A 25,208-nucleotide genomic window follows, 5' to 3' on the forward strand; every position below is an offset into this window, starting at 1 on the left:
CCTGCAGTTAGCTATATTTGTATGTGTCTACTGGGCACTCTGTTCTATTTCATTGATCTGTGTGTCTGTTCTTTTGCCAGTACCATGCTGTCTTGATTACTATAGCTTTGTAGTAACTCTTGAAGTGAGACAGAATCAGTCCTCCAACATCATTTTTCAGTATGGTGTTGGCTATTCCAGATCTTTTGCTTTTCCATATAAATTTTAGAATCAATTGTTGATATCTGCAAAATAACTCATTAGGAAAGTGATTGGGGTTGCAATGAGTCAATAGATCAAGTTGGGAAGAACTGACATCTTGACAATATTGGGTCTTCCTATCCATGAACATGGAGTATCTCTTTATTTAGTTCTTCTTTGATTTCTTTCGTCTGAGTTTGTGGTTTTACTCATATAGATCTTGTACACATTTTGTTAGGTTTTTACCTTAGTGTTTTATTTTTTGGTGCTGTGCAAGTTATATCATTTTTATTTCAAGTTTTAATTATTCAGTGCTGGGATATGGGAAAGCAGTTGAGTTTTGTATATTGACTTGTATCCTGCAACCTTGCTATATTTGTTTATTAGCTCCAGGGGTTATTTTGTAGATTCCTTGGCATTTTCTACATAGACATATTAATCTTCAAATAGGGACAGTTGTATTTCTTTCTTTCCAATGTATATATCTTTTGTTTCCTTTTTTGTCTTATTGCGATAACTGTAAGACAAATATATGCTGACGGTAATTGTCTGATTCCTAATTTTAGGAACTTTTGTTAATTGCTTGATCTTTGGGATCAGCATGGTTCTCAGCTTACATTGTCCCTCAGGACCAATCAGTACCTGAAAATGTGTCACTTGGATTTTCAAACTTCTGTTCCACCTTTTGTATGAGCTGATACTTGTTCCTGGGTTGAATTACCTTTTTTTCTAAGAGCAATTGGCTGCTCTGAGGTCACAATTACCCTGAAGGTGTAAGTACCATAGTTCTTCATTTCAAGATAAAAGAAATGCCAGTTTATCCTCTTACCATTCTGAATTCCTCTGATTTTTCCATTGCCTGCAACAAAGTGTTGGCATAAAAATATTCCTTGTGCTTTTTAGAAGACATGGAAGATCCCTCAAAGGCTTTTTAATAATAAGTGAAAGGGGATTTATTCTTCCTTATTGGAGTAATAAACTTAAAATTTGTTACACTTTTAAGTTCCTATGGAGGGTGGAGGAAGGAGGTGGAAATGAAGATGATGATTTAGGATTCCAAAAATTGCAGTTACTTGTGGACGGCTTTAACTGAAAATAGATCTTCCTCTTGAGATTTTAGTTTGTTCTGAAGAATAATATTACAAAATCTAACATTGCACAATAAAAAAAAGCAAAAGCAATGGAAGATTTATGATGATGATCCTTTGCAGTTCTTTTAAACTGGTACGCTCTGTTGGCCTCGTCTGTCATACTGAGATGCTTTATGATCTTGGTTCTGCCTATATGGATTAAATTAAGTTATACATATGCAATTCTCATTCTGCCTATGAAGTCTTATTTAGTACTCAGCCTTTTTTGCTGTACTCCCAAAGGACAATGATATTGGGAGAAGAAAGTAAGAGGAACACATCACAGAAGAACCAGAGAGGAAGGTAGAGACCCCCAGGGTGTATTTAGATTGAGCCAGAACTGAATTGCTGACTCACCAAAAGGCCAGTCCAGTCACAGATGTATGCATAAGAAAAGACCTCACCAGACCCTTCATGTCTACCCTTCAACATAAACATCACAGTGTCTCAAAATAGCCAGAACTGCCGCGTTGACAGTTGAGATGGGGAGGGAGGACATCGGTCCCAAGGCTTGTTAGCATTCACAATAGAAGGATAGGAAATTAATAAATGATCTGTTCCTGTCTACACAAAGCTTGGAGACCCAACAGAACATAAGAACCACTCAGATCTGAATTGCGATGTTAGTTTTACTGACAACTACAGGTATATTTGTGGTGGGAGGAAAGGGAGGTTGAATTAAACGAGTTTCTTTCTTTCAGCATGTCTCTTTGCTTAACTGTTGACTCTGATATGTCTCTTAACCAGGTGGCAGGAAGCTCTCTGTGTGTGTGAACATACATAGATGTACATGAACAATGTGCCATGAAATATGAAATAGAGTCATATGAAAGAGTCAAAACTAAAGGATATAATTTCTGATTGTCCATCTTTTATGTGATTCCAGGGAAAAATATTATATTTTTGTTTCCATATAAATAAAATGAGAAACTGTCTTGGCAGTAGCTACTGCAGACTTTCTTCTGGGCCAAGTGAGATAGACTCCATAGATAAATAGGGAGAAACGGGTAAGGGTGATCAAGCCACTCTGGCACTGGCTTGCTGTCCTCTAGGAGACCAGACGTATTGACATCAGTTTTAATTTATATCAATGCCATGAATTGTCTCATAATTATGTGGGGATTTGGGAATGAGGGAAAGGAATTGCTTTCCTTAATTTCTCCGTATGGAGAATAGGTTCCTTGTCTTATCACACTCCGAATACACCAGGATGGCTAAAGAAGACTCTTTTATGCTGGCTGCTACACTGATAACAGAACCTTCACTCGTAGACCTTACTGTGGGCCTGGCATCCCCATAGGGACCCTCACAGGTGTCTCATTCGGTAGGAAGTACTGTCATTCTCCTTTTATAAATAAGGGAACAAAGCTCAAAAAAGTTATGTCGACAGAGCTCCACCACTCTAGGTTAGAGACAGAACTAAGTCTTAGTTATCCATATTCAAAGTCCACAGAAGACATGGCTTGAGGTTAACAGACTGCTTCCACTACACAGTCAAAAAAATTGCCTCCAGAAATGTCTATGCACCTTGTTCAGGAGTCAATCATTCTTTAAGTAAACATTTATCAAACAACTCCCGTGTGCCGAGCATTGTTCAGGTGCCTGAGAGTAAAAAGCCATGAACATAAATGCTAAAAATTCCTTCAAGAGGTTAAATCCTAGTGGAGGGAGAGCCATAGTTAGCACGCATAGAAAATGTCTTGTGTTTCTGATGGCAGTTAGTGCTGTAGAGAAAAGGAAGGAATATTCAGGGGTGGCTGTTGTGGGAGGTTGGGCCAAGTGTTCAACTTTTACTTTGGCTTCTCACGAGGATCTCAAGAAGCAAGGATTTGAATGAGGTGAGAGAGAGAGAGAGCCATGAGACACTTGGGTGAAGAGCATTCCAGGCAGATGAAAAACAAGTATGGCATCCAAACGTCATGCTCTGTGAGGCCAGAATGACAGAAGCAAAAACCCAGTAGGTAAAGATGGGATGTTACTGCTCTAGTTGGAATGGGAAGCCTCTCTGGCATCAGCTAGCAAAAGGTAAAGTAAAAACACTTATGATTCTGAAGGTCAGCTCATGTTTAGGTTACTCCCCCCGCCCCAGTTGCTTCTGTGGACCCATTCTTTTTTTCTATACTCAGAATCATTTCCGGAGCTCCCTGCCACACATTAAAAGGTGCTCTCTTAGGTTGTTTAGAAATACTTTTGGTTGTTGTAGAATAAATATGAGACAGTGCTTATCATTTTCTGAACGGGATCATGAAAGGGTTTACCCTTCTTGAAGCATGTATTTGTAAGCAGAGAAACTGTTGAGAAGGAGATCCAAGATTGAGAGCATATGGTAATGTCTGCCAGCGAGTGAACCTGAGGGAGAACATGGTGAATGGCTTTGTTCTCTACCTTGACTCTTTGATTTGTTGACCCATTAGAAATGTTTTTCAAGAAAGTCATCAACCAGAGCTTACACTTTTCTTTGTATTCACTCTGCCATGAGTAGTGCCTGGCATATAGTTACTACCTGCTCCCTGATGAATTAGGGCAAAGCTGTAGTGCCCTCTTCTAAGACTACAATGGAGTAAACACCGCTAAAATTACTAGGCTTTAATTCAAGATTTTAAATAATACTTGAACAGGAGTAAATCCTGCTCATAGATGGAAAATAACTATTAGTAATAACACAATATGCTATTTAAATAGTATTTCATTTGCAGAGAACATGCTTCTCCAAAGAGATCATAACTTGTGGCAAGAAAATGCTATTTTAGGATAATTACTAGCACCTCTTTTGGTTGTAATAAAAACCAAATTTTGAGTCATTCTTTATGTGCACAATTCCCAGACAGAGAATTGCCTTAAAAACAGATGAGAAGTTTAAAAGAATATAAAATAGTTCTCGGTTTGTGGTATGGCCTCTTTTCAAGTAAAAAAAATCAAAGCTGTCTATTTTTATTATCTGTGGAACATAAGTCATAGTCAAAAACAATATCCAGTAGAAGTCTTTAAAGCAATATTCTACCCTCTTAAAACTATTTCTAGAATGCCATTTTAAAAGATGTGTATAGCTATTACTTTGCGGTACCAACACTGTGTGAGTATGCACTTGTGATTTTTAAAAATATTGCTCTATTATGGAAAAGTTAAAATATGTGCAAGGATGAACAGAATAGCACAATGATCCTCCATTTTATCCATCACTCAACTTCAACAACTATCGATGTGTAGTCAGTTTGGTTTCCTCTATAACCCTACCCACTTACCTCCTCCCATATTATTTTTGAAGGAAATCCCCAACAGATATAATTTCATCCATATATATTTCAGTATGTTTCCCTAAAAGGTACCCTATTTATTTTATTTATTTATTTTTAAGATGCAGTCTTGCTCTGTCACCCAGGATGGAGCACAATGGCATAATCTTGGCTCACTGCAACCTCCGCCTCCTGGGTTCAAGCAATTCTCCTTCCTCAGCCTCCCAAGTATCAGGGATTACAGGTGCGCACCACCATGCTCAGCTAATTTTTATATTTTTAGTAGAGATGGGGTTTCACCATGTTGGCCAGGCTGGTCTTGAACTCCTGACCTCTGGTGATCCACCTGCCTTGGCCTCCCAAAGTGCTGGGATCACAAGCGTGAGCCACCATGCCAGGCCCAAGATACCCTTTTTAAAAGAAAGCATATTCGCCACCAGTTTCACTCCTAAAAAATAATTAGGCTTTAATATCACCAAATACCAAGTCACTGTTCAAAAGTTCAATTAGTTCATGTATATTACAACTTATTTTATTTTGATTACAGTTTGTTTTGAGCAGGATATAGAGAAATGCCAACCATTGTAAGTGGATGATATCTCTTACATTTTTATAATAGGTGCCCCTACAACACTTTTTTCTGCTTAAAAATGAGTTGTTGAAGAAATTAAATCATTTGTTTTGTAGAGTTTCTCTACAGTATGGATTTTCCTGATTCTGTCTCAGTGGTGTAGTTTCACACGATCCTCTGTCCTGTATTTCTTTTAGATAGGTAGTTAGCTCTAGATACTTGATCGGCTTCGGGTTTGAATATTTTGGCAAAATTACTTTATAGGTGGTATGGTGTGTTCTACCAAGAGGAAGCCTGACATATTTAGTTATCCATTTTTGTGATGTTACCAGCCTTTGGAAATCAGTGTCTATGTGTCTTAATTCATTATAATTAGTAAAATGGTGATTTTTTATTTGGTTTTCAGTTATTCAGTGAAATACTTTTTCTTTAAAGAAAAACTTTTCTTCATTTGGGGTAGAGTTATTCAATGATATGTTTCCTCTACAGGAAACGCAGGATTCTTTCCTTTACCAATTTTCAAAATAATGAGCAGTGTCACTAGCACCTTCCACCAAAAATGAAGAAATCTTTTTTATTTCTTAAGCATTGTAATGAACTCATAGAATTAAACATATTTGATGTGTTTTACTCTTTTGCAATTATTATTGTTACTGATGTCCAAAACATTTTATCTTTTTTTTTTTTTTTTAATACAGTTTCACTCTGTTTGCCCAGGCTAGAGTACAGTGCTAAGATCATGGCTTACTGCAACCTTAACCCCCTGGGCTCAAGCAATCCTCCCACCCCACCGTCCCAAGTAGCTGGGACTACAGGTGCACACCACCACACCTGGCTAATTTTGTATTTTGTGTAGAGATGAGGTCTTGCTATGTTGCTTAGGCTGTTCTGAAACTCATGGCTTCCAGTGATCCTCTGGCCCTGGCCTCCCAAGGTGTTGCAATTGCAGACATGAGCCACTGCACCCGGCTAAAATGTTCCATCTTTACATTCACTTTGAGTCCTTTTAACATGACCTTCTCTGCTATCTTCTTGGATATGACACGCCAGGTTCATTTTGAACAATTTTTTTCCTGGAGACCTGGATTGAGCTGTTTCTCCAGGCAGTTCTGGATCTGTAATACATTGTGGAATGGCTAAATTGAGCTAGTTAACATATGCGTTACCTCACATACTTACCAATTTTTGTAATGAGAACACTTAAAATCTACTCGATTAATTTATAAGAATACAATATATTGTTATTAACTATTACTACTGTATTGTATAATAGATCTCTTGAACTTACCTTTCTTATCAAACTAACATTTTGAATCAGTTTTGTTGTTTTGTTTCTGTTCCATTGCCATGATTGTCTTCGGTACAAGAGGCTTTTATAATATACATGTAGGAATTTCTTGTCTTCCATACTTACAACTTTCTCTTAAATCTTTTTTTTTAATTTCTCTGATTTAAATATGTTTCCTCATTTTATTTCTGTTTTCATTAAGGCATTAGCTGTTGTGCTTATTACTCTTGTGTTACTGATTTTTTTTTGTTGTTTTTTTTTTTTTGAGACAGTGTCTTGCTCTGTCGCCCAGGCTGGAGTGCAGTAGCGTGATCTCGGCTCTCTGCAAGCTCATGCTCCCGGGTTCACGCCATTCTCCTGCCTCAGCCTCCTGAGTAGCTGGGACTACAGGCGCCCGCCACCACGCCCAGCTAATTTTTTTATATTTTTAGTAGAGACGGGGTTTCACCATGTTAGCCAGGATGGTCTCGATCTCCTGACCTCGTGATCCACCCACCTCGGCCTCCCAAAGTGCTGGGATTACAGGCGTGAGCCACCGCGCCCGGCCCTGTTACTTCTAATTCAGTTTTCATGTGTGAAATGTTCATTTTAAATTTCAAATTCTTTACTAAGTTCTTGTACCTTATGTCTGAGTTTTTTAAATTTTGATTTTTTTTTTCATAGCCTTTATCATTTTACTAATATCTTTTAGCATGTTTTAAAACATTAGGCAACAGTCCTTCTCTGTTCAGTAGACATGTCTTCCTGGCATGTTTGTTTGATAGACATGTCTTTCTCTCATTGGTCTGCAGAGCTGTTATTTTGCTCCTGTTTTCTTTTAATAAGTTTGTTTAGGAGTCATTTGCAATCTCCTGTATTCCATCTAGTTTGTTTAGGGATCATTTGCAATCTCCTGTATTCCATCTAGTTTGTTTAGGGATCATTTGCAGTCTCCTGTATTCCATCTAGTTTGTTTAGGGATCATTTGCAATCTCCTGTATTCCATCTTTTCATCTCTTTGTTGTCGCTTCTTTCCCGCTTCTCTCTCTCTGTGTTTTTCTTCCTCCCTTCTTGGTTAGTTGAGGCATAATTCGTAAACATTAAAAATGCACAAACCTTGGCCGGGCGCGGTGGCTCAAGCCTGTAATCCCAGCACTTTGGGAGGCCAAGACGAGCGGATCACGAGGTCAGGAGATCGAGACCATCCTGGCTAACACCGTGAAACCCCGTCTCTACTAAAAATACAAAAAACTAGCCGGACGAGGTGGCGGCGCCTGTAGTCCCAGCTACTCGGGAGGCTGAGGCAGGAGAATGGCGTGAACCCGGGAGGCGGAGCTTGCAGTGAGCTGAGATCCGGCCACTGCACTCCAGCCCGGGTGACAGAGCGAGACTCTGCCTCAAAAAAAAAAAAAAAAAAAAAAAAAAAAAAAAAAATGCACAAACCTTAAGTGTTCCTTTCAGTGGTTCCTTTTAAACCAAAATATTAAAACTGTTGTGTTTCCCAATATATTTACTTCACACTTCTCTTCTGAGGAGGTGATCATTGTTCTGATTTGTCAGCATAGATTAGTTTTGTGTATGCTTGTACTTTTATAAATGGAATCATATGGCATGTATAATTTTGGCTCTGCTTTTTTCACTTTTTTTAAGAGTAACTTAATATTGATATATCAGCAACTTCTTCCTTTTTATTGTTAAGTAGCATTTCATCATAGTTATAGATCACAGTGTGTCCATTCCCCTATTCATGGACATTTGGGTTTCCAATTTGGGGTTATTATTAGCAGGGCTGCTGTGAACATTCTTCTGTGAGTCTTTTTGTATTCATGTTTCCTTTCCCTTGGAATTAATAGGTGAGGGTAGGTTTTCTGAGTCATGTTATACATACATAAATTTATACATATATGTATAAATGTTTAAGGAATTGTCAAACACTTCTCCAAAGTGGTTTGCCATTTTACACTCTCAAAAGCACTGTGTGAAAATTTCAGTTGTTCTACATTCTCCCCAACATGTGAAACTTTGTCAGTCTTTTTGATTTAAGTCAACTCTTATGAGTATGAAATGGCATAATGAAAAGAATTTTTACTTTGCTAAAGTCTGATTTATCAACTTTTTTTCTCTTATGGTTAGTCCTTTTTGTGTCTTATCTAAGAAATTTTGAGGATGTAAAGACTTTTTTAATGTTTTCTTTTAGAAGGCTTATGTTTCTGTCTTCTACATTGAAATCCTTATTTTTCTTATTGGAGTAAGGATTTTCTTTTTCCAAACAGATATCTGTTCTCGCACCATTGTTCTCGCACCATTGTTCTCGCACCATTGTTCTCGCACCATTGTTCTCGCACCATCTGATAAATAAATAAATAAATAAATAAATAAATAAAATAAAACTTTCCTACCCCCATTGAATTGACTCGCCACCTTTTGTAAAAAATCAGATGACCTTGTACGTGCAAATCTCCTTCCAGGTCCTTATACCAATACCGTACTCTATTAATGTAGCTTTATAATAACTCTTGAATTTAGATAATGTAAGTCCTTCACCTTTGTTCTGTTTTTAAAAATGTATTTTTTTGCTATTTCAGATGCCTTATATTTTTACATAAATTTTAGAATCAGCATATCAGTCCCTTTATTTAAAAAAAAAAAAAAAAAAAAAAAAAAAAAAAAACTCTTGATTGGGATTGTCTTGAATCCGTAGAACAATTTGGGGCAAATGGATCTTAACAATACTGAATCTTTCTACCCAAAAATATATTATACCTTTATATTTATTTCAGCTTTCTTTAAATTCTCTCAGCAGTGTTTGTAGTTTTCACACTTTTATTTGATTTATTGTTAGATAGTTGATGTTTTATAATAGCAACACAAATTATATTGTTTTAAAACACGACTTTCCCCAGTGGTCTTTTCCAGGATGTGTAAAAATACAATTGATTTTTAAATATCTACCTTGTATCTTATGGGATCAATATTAAGTTCACTTATTTAGTTCTGAGTCAATTCACTTATTGGTTCTAACAGGTTTTGTTATGTTTATAAATTCCATAGTGTTTTCTAGGTATACAACCATGTTTTTTATATATATACACATATATATGTTTTATTTCTTCCTTTCCAATTTTTTTTCTTTATTAACTGGCTAGGGATTTCAGTACAATGAATTAGGACGAGCAGACATCCTTGTTTTATTTCTGAACTAAAAAGAAAATATCAAATACCATTGAGTATGTTAACTGTAGGTTTTTCATAAATAGTATTTATGTAATTGTCTAAGTTTACTTCTAGGCTTTACCTGCAGAGAGTTTTTTCCTGTTTGTAACGATAAACTGGTGTTGATTTTTTTTTCCATGTTTTTTACACTTACTAAAATTATCATATTTGTTTTTCTTCTTTCTTCTATAAATGTGGCAAATTACACTGATTGCTTTTCAAATGTTAACACCAATTTGTATTATTGGGGTAAACCCGAATTTGTTACGATGTATTATCCACTGTAGAAATTGCTGCATTTTATTTGATGATGTTTTATTAAGGATTTTTGTTGTTGTTGTTGTTGTTGTTGCTTATGCTCATGAGGTGTATTTGTCTATAAATTTACTTTTTTCTTTCATAGTATCTTTTTTAGTTTTCCGTATCAACATCAGGGTAAAGCTGGCTTCATAAAATGAGTTGGGAAGTATACCCTCTTCTATTTTCTGGATGAGTTAGTGTAAGATTGCCTTTACTTCTTCATCAAATGTTTGTTAATTCACTTGTGAAACAAATTGTGTCAGAATTATTTGGAGTGTGGAGATAAATTTGATTACAAATTTATAAAATATAATTTTCTATTTATGGACAATAATTGAATTGTCTTAGATTTAGGGGTACTTATATTTTCTGTTTCTTCTGTGAGTTTTAGAAAGTTTTGTTGTTTAAGTAATTTGCTTAATTTTCACTTAAGGTGTCAAATCTACAGGCATAAAATTGTTTACAACATCATCACATTATCATTTTAAGCCAGTATGATTTATAAAGATGACTGCTTTCATCCCTAGTCTTGACACTTTGCATTTTCTTTCTTTTTTTCTTAATCAGTCTGGGTAGGGGTTTATCAATTTTATTAAGCTTTTCAATAAACCAACTTCTGAGTGAGTTGATTTTCTGTAAGATTTAGTTTCTATCTCTTTGTTTTGTGTTCATTTTTATTATTTCTATTCTTCTACTGAGCTGGGTTTACTTTGCTCCTTTATATTTTCTTGAGTTGGTTGTCTAAATAATTGATTTTACAGATTTCTTTTTAATATATTCATTTCAAAGTTCAATTTCTCTCTAAGTACTTGTTTTATCTGTATCCCATATATTTTGGTATTTTTTGTTTTTATTTTTATTTAGTTTGGAATGTTTTTTTCATTTCTGTTAGGATTTCTTTTTGATCCATGAGTTATTTATCACAGGTTTTCTTAATTACCAAATTGTATATTACCTAGATATTATTTTTGTTCTTTCATAATTTAATACCCCTGTGCTCAGGGAACTTACTCTGTATAATTTCAGTTTGAAATTTACTGAGACTTGTTTTATGACTCAGCATTTGGTCTATGTTGATAAATATTTCATGTGCTCTTATATATTCTACCATTGATCATAATGGTAGAATATTGATTGGTAGAATATGGATACAAATGCCAACTAGGTCAGTTTTTGATAATAATGTTCAACTATTCTGTGTCATTAGTGATATTTTAATCTAGTTCTCTTGACTCCTGAGAAAGAGGTGTTAAGATATCCAATTTGATTACGATTTTATCTCTTTTTCCTTTTAGTCCTGCAATTTTTGCTTCATGAATTTTGAAACTGTTTCATTAGATGTATATCTTTAGGATTGCTATGTCTTCTTGATAATGTGGATGCTTTTATAATTATGAAATAACACCCTGGTTATGTTCTTTGTCTTGGAAGTCTACTTGGATAATAAAACCAGGCCAACTTTGCTATGGTTAGTGTGTTTACGTAGCTTTTTCCACTGCAGTATTTTCATCTTGCTCATTTTTATTTGAAATTAATTTTACTGAAATGTTAGGAGGAATAGATGCGCGAGGAAAACATTTCTAACTTTCGTGCTCTAGAGTTTCCTCTTTTGTTGCTTTTGCACATTAAAAAGTGCATTTTACCTGCATTTTCTATTTTCTTTGTTCTTGAGTTTTTTTCTGCACAATTTGAATTCCACTCTCAGCATTTTCTCACAATGCAGAGCTTAGCCCTAAAAGAGAGTTTCTCTTGGGTCAATACTAAGAGTTCATACAGCCCAGACTGCTTCCAGTCCTTTCAGAAGTTACTATACATCCTGTCTTTTGCTCCATGCACTCAATTGTGTAAAACTTCTTCCTGTTTCAGCATAGTTCCCAAGTTAGCCCTGACACTTTTCAGGATTACTTTTTTGTAATTTGAGGGTTCTTCCTGCTTTTAGAAGAGATTTCCTGTTGCTTCCCTCTGCTTCCTCCTCTACAGATGTTGTTACCATGTGGGTGTTATGTCGTGAGTAGTTTGTCCTTAGCTGTAATTTTGAGTTTTTTTGTTTTTGTTTGTTTGTTTGTTTGTTTGGGTTTTTTTGTTTTTTGTGTTTTGTTTTGAGACGGAGTCTCGCTCTGTCACCCAGGCTGGAATGCAGTGGCCGGATCTCAGCTCACTGCAAGCTCCGCCTCCCGGGTTCACGCCATTCTCCTGCCTCAGCCTCCCGAGTAGCTGGGACTACAGGCGCCTGCCACCTCGCCCAGCTAGTTTTTTGTATTTTTTAGTAGAGACAGGGTTTCACCCGGTTAGCCAGGATGGTCTCGATCTCCTGACCTCGTGATCCGCCCGTCTCGGCCTCTCAAAGTGCTGGGATTACAGGCTTGAGCCACTGCGCCCAGCCAATTTTGAGTTTTGTTGGGGACGTTAGATACCTAGGTCTTTGTAGATACCTTCCTGTTAGCTTTGATTTTTAATATTAGTTGCTCTTTCCATTTTTGTGTGGGATTCAGAGAAATTCCAACATGATTCTGCTTCTGTAGCAGTCATTTTAGAGCTCTGCAGGTACCTTGATTCCATTGCCGAGAAGTATATTTGTGCTGTCTGATGTTTGTAGCAAAAGACGTGTGGTGTTGATCTTTTCGAAAAAGGACCATTTAAGAATCCAGAACAGAGGGATGTTGATTTTTCAGTGACATCCGGAGTTATCTGTTATTATAATCACTGCATTTTTTTTTTTATAACTGCACATCTTTTAACTACTACCTCTTCATGTGCTAGGGTCATTTTGAGGGAGTCTCACAGAAAAGCCTGTGTACTAAGCAAGGTCCTAGGTAAGGTGTCTGTCTTTTTGTAGTGAATCCCATATTGCCGTATGGTGGCTGGGATCCTCCTGGTTTCAGATTTAAAAGAAGGAAATAATTCAGAAAAGATGCAGTTTACCCCTCCCACACACCACCCAAATGGGTCTCTTTCGTGTTATGCAAGTTTGAATTTGCTGAGGGCTACCTAAGGCTGGACAGGATTATATAACCAAAAATGCCTCTGGCATAAAAGATACCTTGATAATCTGTAGAAATTATTGTCCTGTTATTTGCTTATTTGTTTGTTTGTTTCTTTGTTTGTTTGTTTGAGATGGAGTCTCGCTCTGTCGCCCCGGCTGGAGTGCAGTGGTGCCATCTCGGCCCACTGCAAGCTCCGCCTCCCAGGTCCACGCCATTCTCCTGCCTCAGCCTCCCGAGTAGCTGGGACTACAGGTGCCTGCCACCAAGCCCGGCTAATTTTTTTTTTTTTTTTTTTTTTTTTTTTTGGATTTTTAGTAGAGACGGGGTTTCACAGTGTTAGCCAGGATGGTCTCGATCTCCTGACCTTGTGATCCACTCGCCTCGGCCTCCCAAAGTGCTGGGATTACAGGCTGCTTGTTTTTTTTTTTTAAGTATTTACACTTTATTTCAGGGAGTAGGGTGGCAGTGTACAGTTGAGACAGCACTCGTGATCCTCAGATAATTCTTCTGGACACTCTACGTCACATACTCAGGTACACTTAATCTTTCACCACGGCCACATCCGAAGAAATAGCTGCCGACAAAAGTTACATGCCAGTAATCAGGTTCACATTTGACTTTAAATCAATTGTTGGATACTCATTTGGCTAACATGTTCATAAAGTTTTACACAAAGAACAATTTTTTATTGAAAAATTTTTGCCTCTTCTAAAGTGAATACATATATTACTACTTCAGTTTATAACTTGCAAGGTACTTTTATTTAATCTTCATGACAACCTTGAAAAGCAGGCATTTTTTCTACTTACAGATGAAAAAAAACTGAGGCTCAGAAGTTAAATTACCTGCCTAAATCTATGTGCTTTGTATAACAGAGCCAAGAAGAAATTATTGAATAATTAGAATGATTATCACTAGTATCAGAAGCTTTTGTGCCTGCTGGTAACTAAAAAAAAAAATTCTTCAGAGAACATGATCACCTGAGAATCTGTTCATAAATCAGCCCCAGTTGGGTTAGTTATAATTTAGAGAATATTTTTAGGAAATATATATTTATATTTATTTAATAGGCAATATAAAATATATAGCATATGTAATATAACATATGTAATATAAGATACATTTGTTTTGTGTTGACACATTCAACAAACACTTTGGCAATTCAGTTTTACTCATTGGACTTCAAAACAACTGTTTATGATAATCTCTGTTTTACAGTGGAAAAACTGAGGCACAATGATGTTAAACAGTTTGCTCATGTAGCTGGTCATAGAGGCAGGATTCAATATTCCATGTCATCTCATTCTAAATCTTACATTCTTTGCTTTTGATACCATGCTACCTAGTGATAAAACTTTCAAAATGTTGCAAGATAGCTGACTAGATGAACTAGCTATTGCAGCTTACATACGGCTACCCAAACAGATGAACTTGCTCTGTAATAAGCTCTATGAAGTTCAAAGACCAGAGCAATGAGGAGAATGAATAAACGGATAGAAAAGACTTGAGACCTAACTTCAGCCTAACAGGTCGTACATTCTTTTTAGGTATATAAGGAAAATGACCAGTTTTCCCAGAAGGCATATATATGTGTTTCTATTATCAGTTGTAATAAAATATGACCCAGATATGTCTTATTGTGTTCTCTGCCATCTACTCTCCAGGCAGTTCTGACGCCATCAGCACATTCCGCCTAGATGCATTCTAATGTCACTACCATAGCTCGTGGCAGCCAGATTCTCACGTTGCATATCCACTTCACAGCCTGACTCTTTCTCAGGCTTAATTGACCATACTGTGTCATTTTTCTAGTAGGCTAACTAAGGAGAAAAATATAATACCTGAGATCCACACATTTGATCAAATCAGTCTTATCATCTCTGCCTAGAACTTCAAAAGCTGATATCCTGGGAATCTTGCTGCTCGGAGAGGAGACAGCCATAGGCAAGCTTAAAAACAGCAGATTAGCCATAGCTGTGAATGTTTGTTTTTACGTACATAAACAAAACATTGCTGTTCATACCTTCTGAGCAAACTCACCTTAAAGATCTCAGTATTTTAAAAAATTAGCCAGGCATGGTGGTGGGCACCTATAATCCCAGCTACTCGGGAGGCTGAGGTAGGAGAATCGCTTGAACCCAGGAGGTGGAGGTTGCAGTGAGCCGAGGCTGCACCATTGCACTGTAGCCCAGGTGACAGTGTAAGACTCCGTCTCAAAAAAAAAAAAAAAAAAAAAAAACTCAGTATTTTAATGCTCATACTGTTTTTCATAATAGACATTTGAAATCAGCTATGGCAAGCTGAATACACACAGAGATATGTGTAAGTGTATATGTTAGGGTATGTATGTATATATATGTATATATACATACTTTTTGTCACTGAGCAAAATCAAGTTGCCTTTGATATTTCTACTTCAGAGTAGATCAAACTTGAGTTTTGGTGGAGCAGAAATAGTGCTGGCCCCAGGCCAAAGAAAGAAAAAATAAAGACAAGCTTCTTTGCATGCCACCCCTTTGCAGCATCTCTGACCTTTCTCTAACCAGTCCTCTTGCCTCAGCGTTATTGACTGTATTGGTCAGGATTCTTCTCAGGGCATCACTCATGGGACTAGAAAACTTTTGTTAAGTCAGAAACCTACCATTTACTAGTAGTATGTTCTTTGTCAAATAACCACTTTGAAACTCTTCTGAGCTCCATATACCTGTAATATTAAGCAGTCTCTGAGTGGCACCTTCTGAAAACTGGCCCTGAGCAATCTACTGTCACAGTGCTGGCTGCCATATTGGTCTCTACTCAAGGATAGCACCGTGGTCTCTGATGGGAGACTTTGTCAGCATCTCCTGGGACTCTTGCTTTTATTCCCTCTAACAATGTAGGAAGGCAAATAGTGTATAAGCAATATAATATAAATATGGACTACATATTAGTTTGGGGACACATGATTGATATTTCATTTGTTTAGAGTTTAGAAAGAAAGTATAGGCCCACTACTTTCAATATGTCTCATCTTGATGACAAGTTCATTTCTGGAGTACGTCCAACACAGAGTGATTAATTTTGAAATAGAATTGGTCAAGTGGTAGTTATTAGTACATGGAGGATTCTTGTCAGCTGCTACTATCTGTATCCAAAACTCTTAACATTAAACCATAAGAGAGCCAATGTTGGTGCTTGAAGAGTTTGAGTCCTCTTGGTAATAATAATTGTGCATGAATAAAATCAGCATTTGGATAGAGAAATATCCCATATTGGAAAGTAATCATGGCTTTTATGCTCTTGTGTGTGTGTGATTTGACAGCTTTTTGGAGACTACGGCGTATTTCTTCATGAAACCAAAACTTGGAGAGAAGGAGGTGTCCCCAAATGCTTTCTTCAGTATCTGGCATGAATTCAGCTCTGACTTTAAAGACTTCTGGAAGAAAGAGAACAAACTTCTTCTACAAGAGAGGTAGGTATTTTCATTTGCACGATGGCATTTTAAAACTGGTGTTTTATTAGGTGTGGCACTACTGGGGTTGCCAGTTTTCGTAGCCTGAATAAAAAGTTAGATGGCCCTCAACCTCGGGTAGCAAGTTGAAGAGGATGCTGACATTTGGCAAAATGTGGAGTTTTAATAAGAAGAGTCAGCACAGAAGCTGGGATGCTACAGAGAGTGGTTGGGGTGCTGGTTTGCCAGGACCACTGTCGGGTGAAACAACTTCTGTCAGGAGGAAATCAGGTAAAAGGGACCACGTAACCACGTAAGAAGGCTTGAACAACCCTGCTGCAATGGCAGACCCACTCACTTCCAAGAACAGATAGCAAAGGCTGTAAGGGTAAAAGGAATCGTTTGCTCAATTCATGGGATATTGTCATTTTACCACTCATATCAAAATTTCATCCAGATATCTCCAAGAAACACAGATGTCAATATTTTTTAAAAGACTTTTCAAGATTCTTATAGAATTGTGTGACACTTTCTAAAATAAATCTTTTCAGGAAGGGGACTGTCCCCTCTTCAGTATATGGAATAAAGTCTCCATGATTATGAAATTCCATAGAGGCATATTACATATTAAGTCATGAAGAATGCTAGCCCTCTCAGGGCGGCATCCCCAAATAGCTGCGTCTAGTGGGAAAACAAAGGGAAACAGAAGCTATACTATAAAGCAAGCCATAATGCCAAACTAATTCGTATGCTTCCTAACATCACTAACAGTAACTTTGCTTTAGATCTTTAGAAAACTTACATCCTGTGGGCCGGGAGTGGTGGCTCACACCTCTAATCCCAACACTTTGAGAGGCCAAGGCAGGCAGATCACTTGAGGTCAGGAGTTCGATACCAGCCTGGCAAACTTGGCGAAACCCTGTCTCTACTAAAAGTACAAAAATTAGCTGGCCGTTTTGACGGGCACCCATAATCCCAGCTACTCAGGAGGCTAAGGCAGGAGAATCGCTTGAACCCAGGAGGCGGAGGTTGCAGTGAGCTGAGATTGTGCCACTGCACTCCAGCCTGGGTGACAGAGCAAGACTCTGTCAGAAGAGGAGAGGGGAGAGGGGAGAGGGGAGAGGCAAGAAGAAGAGAAGAGGCGAGGAGGGGAGAGGAGGAGAGGGGAGAGGAGGGGAGGGGAGAGGAGGGGAGACTTACATCCTGAGCAAGACTCTGTCAGAAAAGAAAAGAGAAGAGAAAAGAAAAGAAAACTTACATCCTGAGAAACTTTGTTCACAAAATTCTATTTTCTGCTTACTGTCTTCACTTTGGTCTGCCTACACACGATATCATGGTTGTTCACCTTGCTTTCAGTTGTAATTTGATTTTGATACCTCCTTAAATTAGATGAATTAATTGATAACATTTATTGAGCCTGTAAACTATGCCAGACTTGCACTTACTCCTATAATTAATTATTTAGATCCATAGGTCTGTCATAGAAGAAACTATCCTCTGTGAATAGTAGGTGGAAAAAGAAAATGGCTTGAACAGAAGGAAAACACTTTAAACTTGCACTTTAAAGATAATGAGCTTATTCTACTTCCAAATGCATCAGTAGGTGTTAACATAAAAGATGAGAGCTTTTAGTGAAATTTCTATGCAGGTGGGGTAGAAGAGATAATTGCTTAAAAGTAAGTGTATTTGAATCACTGTTCTTTTCCTTCAGACTAAGTCATATATTAAGTGATATTTACCAAAAAAGGCTTGCACAGTTCGGAAAATTGTAAAGTGGAAGCTTTTTTTTAAACCTTAGCACATCACACAGAACTTCCCTTCATGCCCTCCCCTAAGTCCCTTCCTTCCTCCTTTTACCTCTAATCTAAACCTGGTCCCCTAGAAAAGCGTTTGAAACTTATTTACACTAAGGTTCAAAATGAAAAGAGTCGTGTTTCCCCTTGCACGATGATTTTCATCGTATCTAGGATGAGAGTCCTCAATGGGAGTGTAGACGGTGTGATTTTAGACATCAACAAGACAGGACTGATGACGTTGTCGCTTTGGAGTAGCTGGTCCAATGCACATCACATAAGCAAGTGCATCGCAGTCGGAGAATGGCTTGATCCTGTTGTGGAGGTTCTAGGCCAAGGATGATGCTTCTCGCTTTCTTCTGCTAGCATAGACCAGAATATAAGCTGGTGAGATGCTTACTTAGAGAAAATGTTGAGATGGACTAATTCAGATGCTTTTCTCCCTAAGCATGCTCACAGCCCCGTCTAATACATGCCCCACGACAGCGTCCTCAGAGTTCCATCTAACATACGCTCCATGAGATAGAATTGTTTCTAGATGACATTCTTAGCAACAACCCACTGTTTGGTGGCATTGTGTGCAGCTGGCATGCCCAGAATGGGCTTTGCTTCGCTCTCTAGGTATCTCATCAAATCAGCCAGATCCATGTTTTAAATTCTTTATCCTGTGCTTGTCATGTCCTAGAACTATGTGATGGGCTTTGGGTCCACACTTGGTGACCTTACATTCGTGTGAGCAGTGTTGTGAATTGGCAGGTTACAAGTGCTCTTGACTGCAGACTGAGTTTTCTAAATCATTTGTTTTTAATAAGGGGCTAAGGAAGAACATGTGGCAGGTGAGAGCGCTGCTTTGCCTTTTGACTTCCAAAATCTATTACCCTCTTGGCAAACGATAACCAGGTTACTTGAAAAGGAAAACCATTGGTTGGAGTTGTTTGCACAACAGCCCTGTTCCTTTCCTTAGTGAGGGACCACCTATGTAATTTTTAGGAAATAGTGAAAAATGAAAATGCAGAATTTCTTGTATAAAAATTAATAATTTCAAGACAGCAAAGCCTTAAAGGAAGCACAGAGCCCTTCTAAGGGTGGCGCCCCATCTGACTGCCCAAATGCACACCTGTGCCCTGCTTTGATGTAAACTTTTTTTTTTTGAGATGGAGTCTTGTTCTGTCACCACACTGGAGTGCAGTGGCGCGATCTCGGTTCACCACACTCTCTGCCTCCCAGGTTCAAACGATTCTCCTGCCTCAGCCTCCTGAGTAGCTGAGACTACAGGCGTGCGCCACCACGCCCAACTAATTTTTGTATTTTTAGTAGAGATGGGGTTTCACCACGTTGGCCAGGATGGTCTCCATCTCTTGACCTTGTGATCTGCCCACCTCGGCCTCCCAAAGTGCTGGGATTACAGGCATGAGCCACCACACCTGGCCTGGTGTAAACTTTATATTATATTTTCTATAGTTAAATGGAAAAGTATTTCAGAAATGTTTTGAATGCCCCGGGACACGGATAGGAAATGCCAGTGGGGTCATTTAAGAGTGTGAAATTTCTTGTACAGTTCCTGTCAGTGCGAGTAGAACCTCAAGTGGAATTACAAATACTTAAAATGGGATGCTGTTCTCCAACCTATTTCTCACCTCTATACTCCTATACTATTTACTATCAACCTGTTTTCTTCAATGGCTAATCTTACACTGCCTAACAATATGTCGATTTTATACCATTAATTTTAGATATTTGCATGCTGGTCTTTTTTATTTTTAATTAAGAACCACTCAGTGTGGGTCTTTCTCAGTGGGATGAGTGTCCTCATATCTGGTACAGCCCTCACTTATCACAGGCCACACCGCCTTTCCCCTCTTTGTGTCTCCATAAGTATTTGCTGACTTGACTTGTTGCATCATTACCATTGCGCAGACATGGAAATAAGAACTTAGCCTAGTAATGAAACATGTTTTCTTGCATAACTTGAGTTGATCATTGTAGATAATAAAATCCCTGTTCTGAATACCTCAAAGCAAAAAGAGAGAGGGACAGAGAGAGAGAGAGAGAGATTTTATTTGTTTAGACAGTCAAACCTCAGAAAGGCAAGAGTGGAACTTGCCTATGGGAGGCCTGAATGCAGAATTCTACTGCTGTGAGTGGGGTTAGTCAGCCACGTGTGTCTGTACCTGTCTCTTCTGTGATCCATGTGTCTTTTTAAATGTCCTGTCTCTATTCTTTCTCCTTCTTTTTCCTCTTCTTTCTCTCACTCTTTCTTCCCAACCTACCACTCCTCTGTAGCTTAGCTTTAACTTGCAACCTAGGCTGTTCCTTAGCTGTCAGCCACTGCCATGACTTATAGTCTCATAACCCAGGAGGAGAGAGCAGTTTCCATATCCATCTGCAAAAGTACCAGGGAGGAACTCCGAATGAATTGTGTCCATCTCTGAATCAGCCCTGGTGGTACCGTGGTTAGCTTAGCAGTTCACAAACCTGATCCTGAAGTGAGAGCAGAGCGTTACCAGGATTGACAGTTTCTTCAGAGCAGTGCTTTTGAAGGAAGAACAGTTTCCCCCCAAAAAGTAAACAATAATCTGGCCTAATTTATTAAGTCTTTAAAAGTAACTCATGTAATTAGCAAAATGTCTTAGCATGGTAGAAATAACCTGAAAGATGGTGTTAATAGTGTCCTTGAAATTTTTCTGATAGAATTTTCCTTGGACTAGTTTGATATGTATAGATTGAAAAATATCATTAAGGTTTTAAATCCTGTATAAATTTTTCTTATGCCACTATTTCTAATTTGTGTCTGATTACAGAGTGATAATAATAACTCTATTTTCTTACTTGGTCCTGATGACTCATATGATTTGGTTGATATATTTCTCGAAATAGTGAATTTCTACACATCTGTGTCGGATAGGGCTGCTGTCTTTCTAGTCAATGTGTTTGGATTTCCAAGTTAGCTCTGCCACTTACTGGCTCCAGAATCATAGAAAGTCAATTGTTTTTCAAGAGGCAGTTTCCTAATCTGTAAAATAGAAATGATAATATGATCTTGCAGTGTTATCATGTGGACTAAATGACATAATGTATTTGAAGTATATAGCACAGTATCTACCTTCTGAATGCCTATACTGTTTTGCCATCACTTAATTAAAAATAGTATCCCGGTCATGGCTCCCTACAAGGTGATATAACATTGCTAAGGCATGTTAAGCATCTTAAGAACATAGTCTGTAAACACAAAGTATTATTGTGACTCAGTTACATTCTTGGTTAGGCAAGATATCTTGGTTGTGAGTCCAAGGATGAACTTTAGTTTGAAATTGTCCGTGTAACTTATCCCTCCATGTCTACACTGTGTGATACAATGGACACAAATCATGTGACCCACTGGTTTTGTCACAAGTCAGAAAAATTATTTTTTCATCTACTTGGAACTAGACATGTACAATTGTTAGTCAGAAATCCTCCTTTTTTGAAAAAATAATCTAAACTTGTCATCACTGAACAACACAAAACATGTGCAAGTATGTATTTTTTAAAATTTCAATTTGTCAGCTGGGCACGGTGGCTCATGCCTGTAATCTCAGCACTTTGGGAGGCCGAGGTGGGTGGATTATGAGGTCAGGAGTTCGAGACCAGCCTGGCCAATATGGTAAAACCCCGTGTCTACTAAAAATACAAAAATTAGCTAGGCATGGTGGTGCATGCCTGTAATCCCAGCTACTTTGGAGGCTGAAACAGGAGAATTGCTTGAACCTGGGAGGTGGAGGGTGCAGTGAGCCGAGATCGCACCACTGCACTCCAGCCTGGGTGACCGAGCGAGACTCCAGCTCAAAAAAAAGAAAAAATTCAATTTGTCTGTATTCACCAGAAGATGGGAAGGGAAACTAACATGTATTCTTCCTAGCATTTCCCTAAGGTCTCACAGAGCGTAGTTGTAGTAGGTAAGGAAATAGGCAGTCTTCGTCTCTTATTTTCAGGAAGGCGTTAGCATGACTGTCACCTGGCCACTAATGAGGCTCTGTGGAGCTAGGATAACAAGAGGTGTATTAATTAAAAGAAAGAGGTACAGATTGATTAAGGATGTGTGTCTTTTTTTACCCTGATTGAGAGGCTATGGTCCAGGTCCTGGGAAAGGAGGGATAGGCTTCCAGAACAACATCACTTCTTACTTTGCTCTATTGTAAGTTGCGCTCAGTTTTCAGGATGAGTGTTCAGCTGTATAACTATGTGAAGCTATCTGTGATTATTCACTCATTCCGTATGGAGTCGTACTGGACAGTGAGACGTTCAAGTACATTAAATGAAAGTCTCGTCTTCTTCGAGCTAGCAGTATAGCACTGGTTGGTGTATCATGCAGTGGGAGGAACCAGGAGCGAGGATTAAGGAATTCTTAATCCTTAATCACATGGAACGTGGAGCAAGTGTAGGATTTTCACAGACAGTCCAGAGAGCTAAGGGCTTTTAGGCAAGAAGAAGATCTGGCTCTGGCCACTGGGTCCCAAACCTCATAGTGTGTATTGTGGCCTCTCATTATTTCATTTTTAGTTGGCCTGAGATATTTTAATTTAATAAATCATGACATTAGTAAGAGTTATGTTTAAAGTATTGTCTAACTTAATTTACTGGTTTATTTTACTTTGAGGCAGGTAGTCTTTGATGATCCAAGAGAAAGGATAGCCACTTCTCTAATTGCACAAGCATGTGGCAGTCAAGTCTTGTTTCAGCCCAGCTGAAACCTGTAATTAGAGGAAAATAATTGGAATGTTTATCCTTAGAAGGTTATGCATTCCATTGGCGAGCCCCTCATGCCTTGTTAACATTTCTGTTTCCATAATTGATTTGTATTCAAGTGAGCTGTATGTTCAGATTTATGTATGATATTATTGGAGTAAGTTTAAGAAGGAAGAGACCATTTTCAAAGCAATTGAAAATACAGCTGAAGAATGGAGATAAGGAAAGTTTATTCTTATGCAATAACGTACTTGCTGGATACCTAAATGAACCTGCCTCTTGGGCTGCAATGTAGCATTCTTGCATTGCTTGATAAATGAATTTAGCCAACCATTCACCCTTTTCATTCAGGCATCAATTTTTAGAAAAATGACCCATAAAGAAATCCTCTTCTCAGTGCCAGCTTTCTGTAACCAAAGGTTTGGCAGGAGAGTCAACGAACAGGACAGTCAAAATAGTGGCCGATGGAGGCTGAGGGTGTGCAGAGATTTATCTGTATTCGTGTATTGGAATAACGAATACACATTAAAACAGTAAGTAATGCATTCAACAATTATTTATGATATGTATGCCCTACTATGTGATAGGCAACATTCTTGGCCATGTGGATCTTTTCTCTTCTCATGAGAGAAACAGACAACAAAAAGTCAGCACGTATTTAAGTTACAAGCTGAAATCAGTGCTGTGAGGAAAATAAACAGGGAGTCATCTTGCAGAATCCAAAGGGAGGAAGTTCATTTAGAGAGGCTGGTCAGAGGAGCCCTTTCTGAAGAGGCAGCATTGCTGTGGACACCTAAAGAATCGAGGGAGCCGCCCCGTGAAGGGACACAGTGGGGAGGGGTAATGTGGTGTATGAGCATTCCGGGCAGACGGTAGGGATGTTCACGATAATGTGGCAGGAAAGATTGAGCACTTCCCAAGAAAGATGGGGGCCATGCAATGAATTTGATAACGCAAGCTGGGGCCTGAGCACTCAGGCCCTGGTAGGTCGTGGTAAACATTGACTTTTATTGTGCATTCAGTAGGAAGCCATCAAAGGGTTTTGTGTTTTTTTCCTAGAGAGAAAATAACCTTATATGATATATGTAATGAGAAGATTATTGGCTGCCAAATGGGTAGTAAATTGGAGAGTGGAGAGTGTAAAAGCAAGTTCGGAAGTTATTTTAGTGACCTAATTGAGAGCTAGGACTCTGCAGACTGGGGTGAAGGCAGTAAAGATTGTAGAAAATAGGTGAATTTGAGATATATTTTGAAGGAAAATCTACATAGATTTGCTGTTCACAGGTTCCTGGATGAACCAGTTTTGGGAATCAGAAAATTGTAAATGTAAGCTCAGATACTGAAAAGCTAATATTCACTAGGATGCTGGAGATCAAGAAAGCAGGGTTTTCCTTTCTTCTAAAATGCTGTAAGAAAAAGCTGAGGTTAAGAAAAGAGATGAAACCCTGGATATTAGGATATTTACTTTGTAAAATTTAGTTCTTTTCAAAAAATGGAAAGCCCTAAGGTGAAGATTAGCTGGGAGAGGGCTTTGCATTTGCTTCTTTATCTTGCCGTGTTCCAAGAGATGTTTTTAAAACTTCGGGAGATCTTCAAAATCCTCAATTCAAAAACAGAAGAAACTCTCAGTAGGTAGTTCTAGAGAATGCGGACCAAGAGCTAAGAACGTGGCTTGTCCAAAGATGTTTTTAGTTTGATAAGGATTTGAACATTATAGCATCTTTTAATGAGTTTGTAGACACTTGTAAGGTATCTGAGAAATTTTTAATTCCCCTTCAGCATTTGCTAAAAGGGTTTTTTGATGTCTTAGCAAAGTTTGCAGTAGAACTCTCCTGGATCAAAATATACTTCCTGGAGTGAAGACATTTAAAGTTACTCCTTTAAAAAATAACATCATGTGGCTTATGTGGGCCGAAAACAAGATCCTATTCAAGCTAGATGATGTTATTTTTCAGGGGCAATTTTTAATTTCTTTAGGATACTTTCAAATGATGTAATGGTTATAATCTGCTAGGGGAAGTACAGACCTGTTGAATTTGAATAATATCAAATTAACAAATCGTTAGGTTTGTGTGATCTTCCGCTAGAGCCTGGATTTTTAAGATAATCAAAAATGTAAGGAGCCAAAGGCTTCCCCATGGTTCATTCCCAGCATGACATGCTCCGTGCTAACTCTGACACCTTTGGGCAAAGGAATTCCACATTCACACACTCCTCCTGTTCGACTTAAGGATTTCAGCTTCACACACTACCCCTGTTCCCATTAGCGGGAGTGAAGCTTTAGAAAAATGGAAAGCGTTTCTTCTGCACTTAAACATTAGTAGCCTTAGGGCAAATGGATAATCAAAGACTATTCCTGAGAGATGAGGGAAGAGATTACCT

At 38.2% G+C, this 25,208-nt stretch overlaps 1 protein-coding gene across 2 annotated transcripts in view; it reads left to right on the top strand.

Annotated features, from left to right (window-relative positions):
- FMN2 (formin 2) overlaps positions 1-25,208 on the top strand; it is a 415,306-nt gene that overhangs the window by 361,504 nt on the left and 28,594 nt on the right. For both annotated transcript variants that reach the window (XM_030936062.1, XM_030936061.1), the window contains one exon: positions 16,180-16,329. In XM_030936062.1, the coding sequence (XP_030791922.1) occupies positions 16,180-16,329 (150 nt within the window). The remainder of the gene's footprint in view (positions 1-16,179; positions 16,330-25,208) is intronic.

The sequence above is a fragment of the Rhinopithecus roxellana genome, chromosome 8 (genome assembly GCF_007565055.1).
Source record: "Rhinopithecus roxellana isolate Shanxi Qingling chromosome 8, ASM756505v1, whole genome shotgun sequence".
In the NCBI taxonomy this organism is placed as follows: domain Eukaryota; kingdom Metazoa; phylum Chordata; class Mammalia; order Primates; family Cercopithecidae; genus Rhinopithecus; species Rhinopithecus roxellana.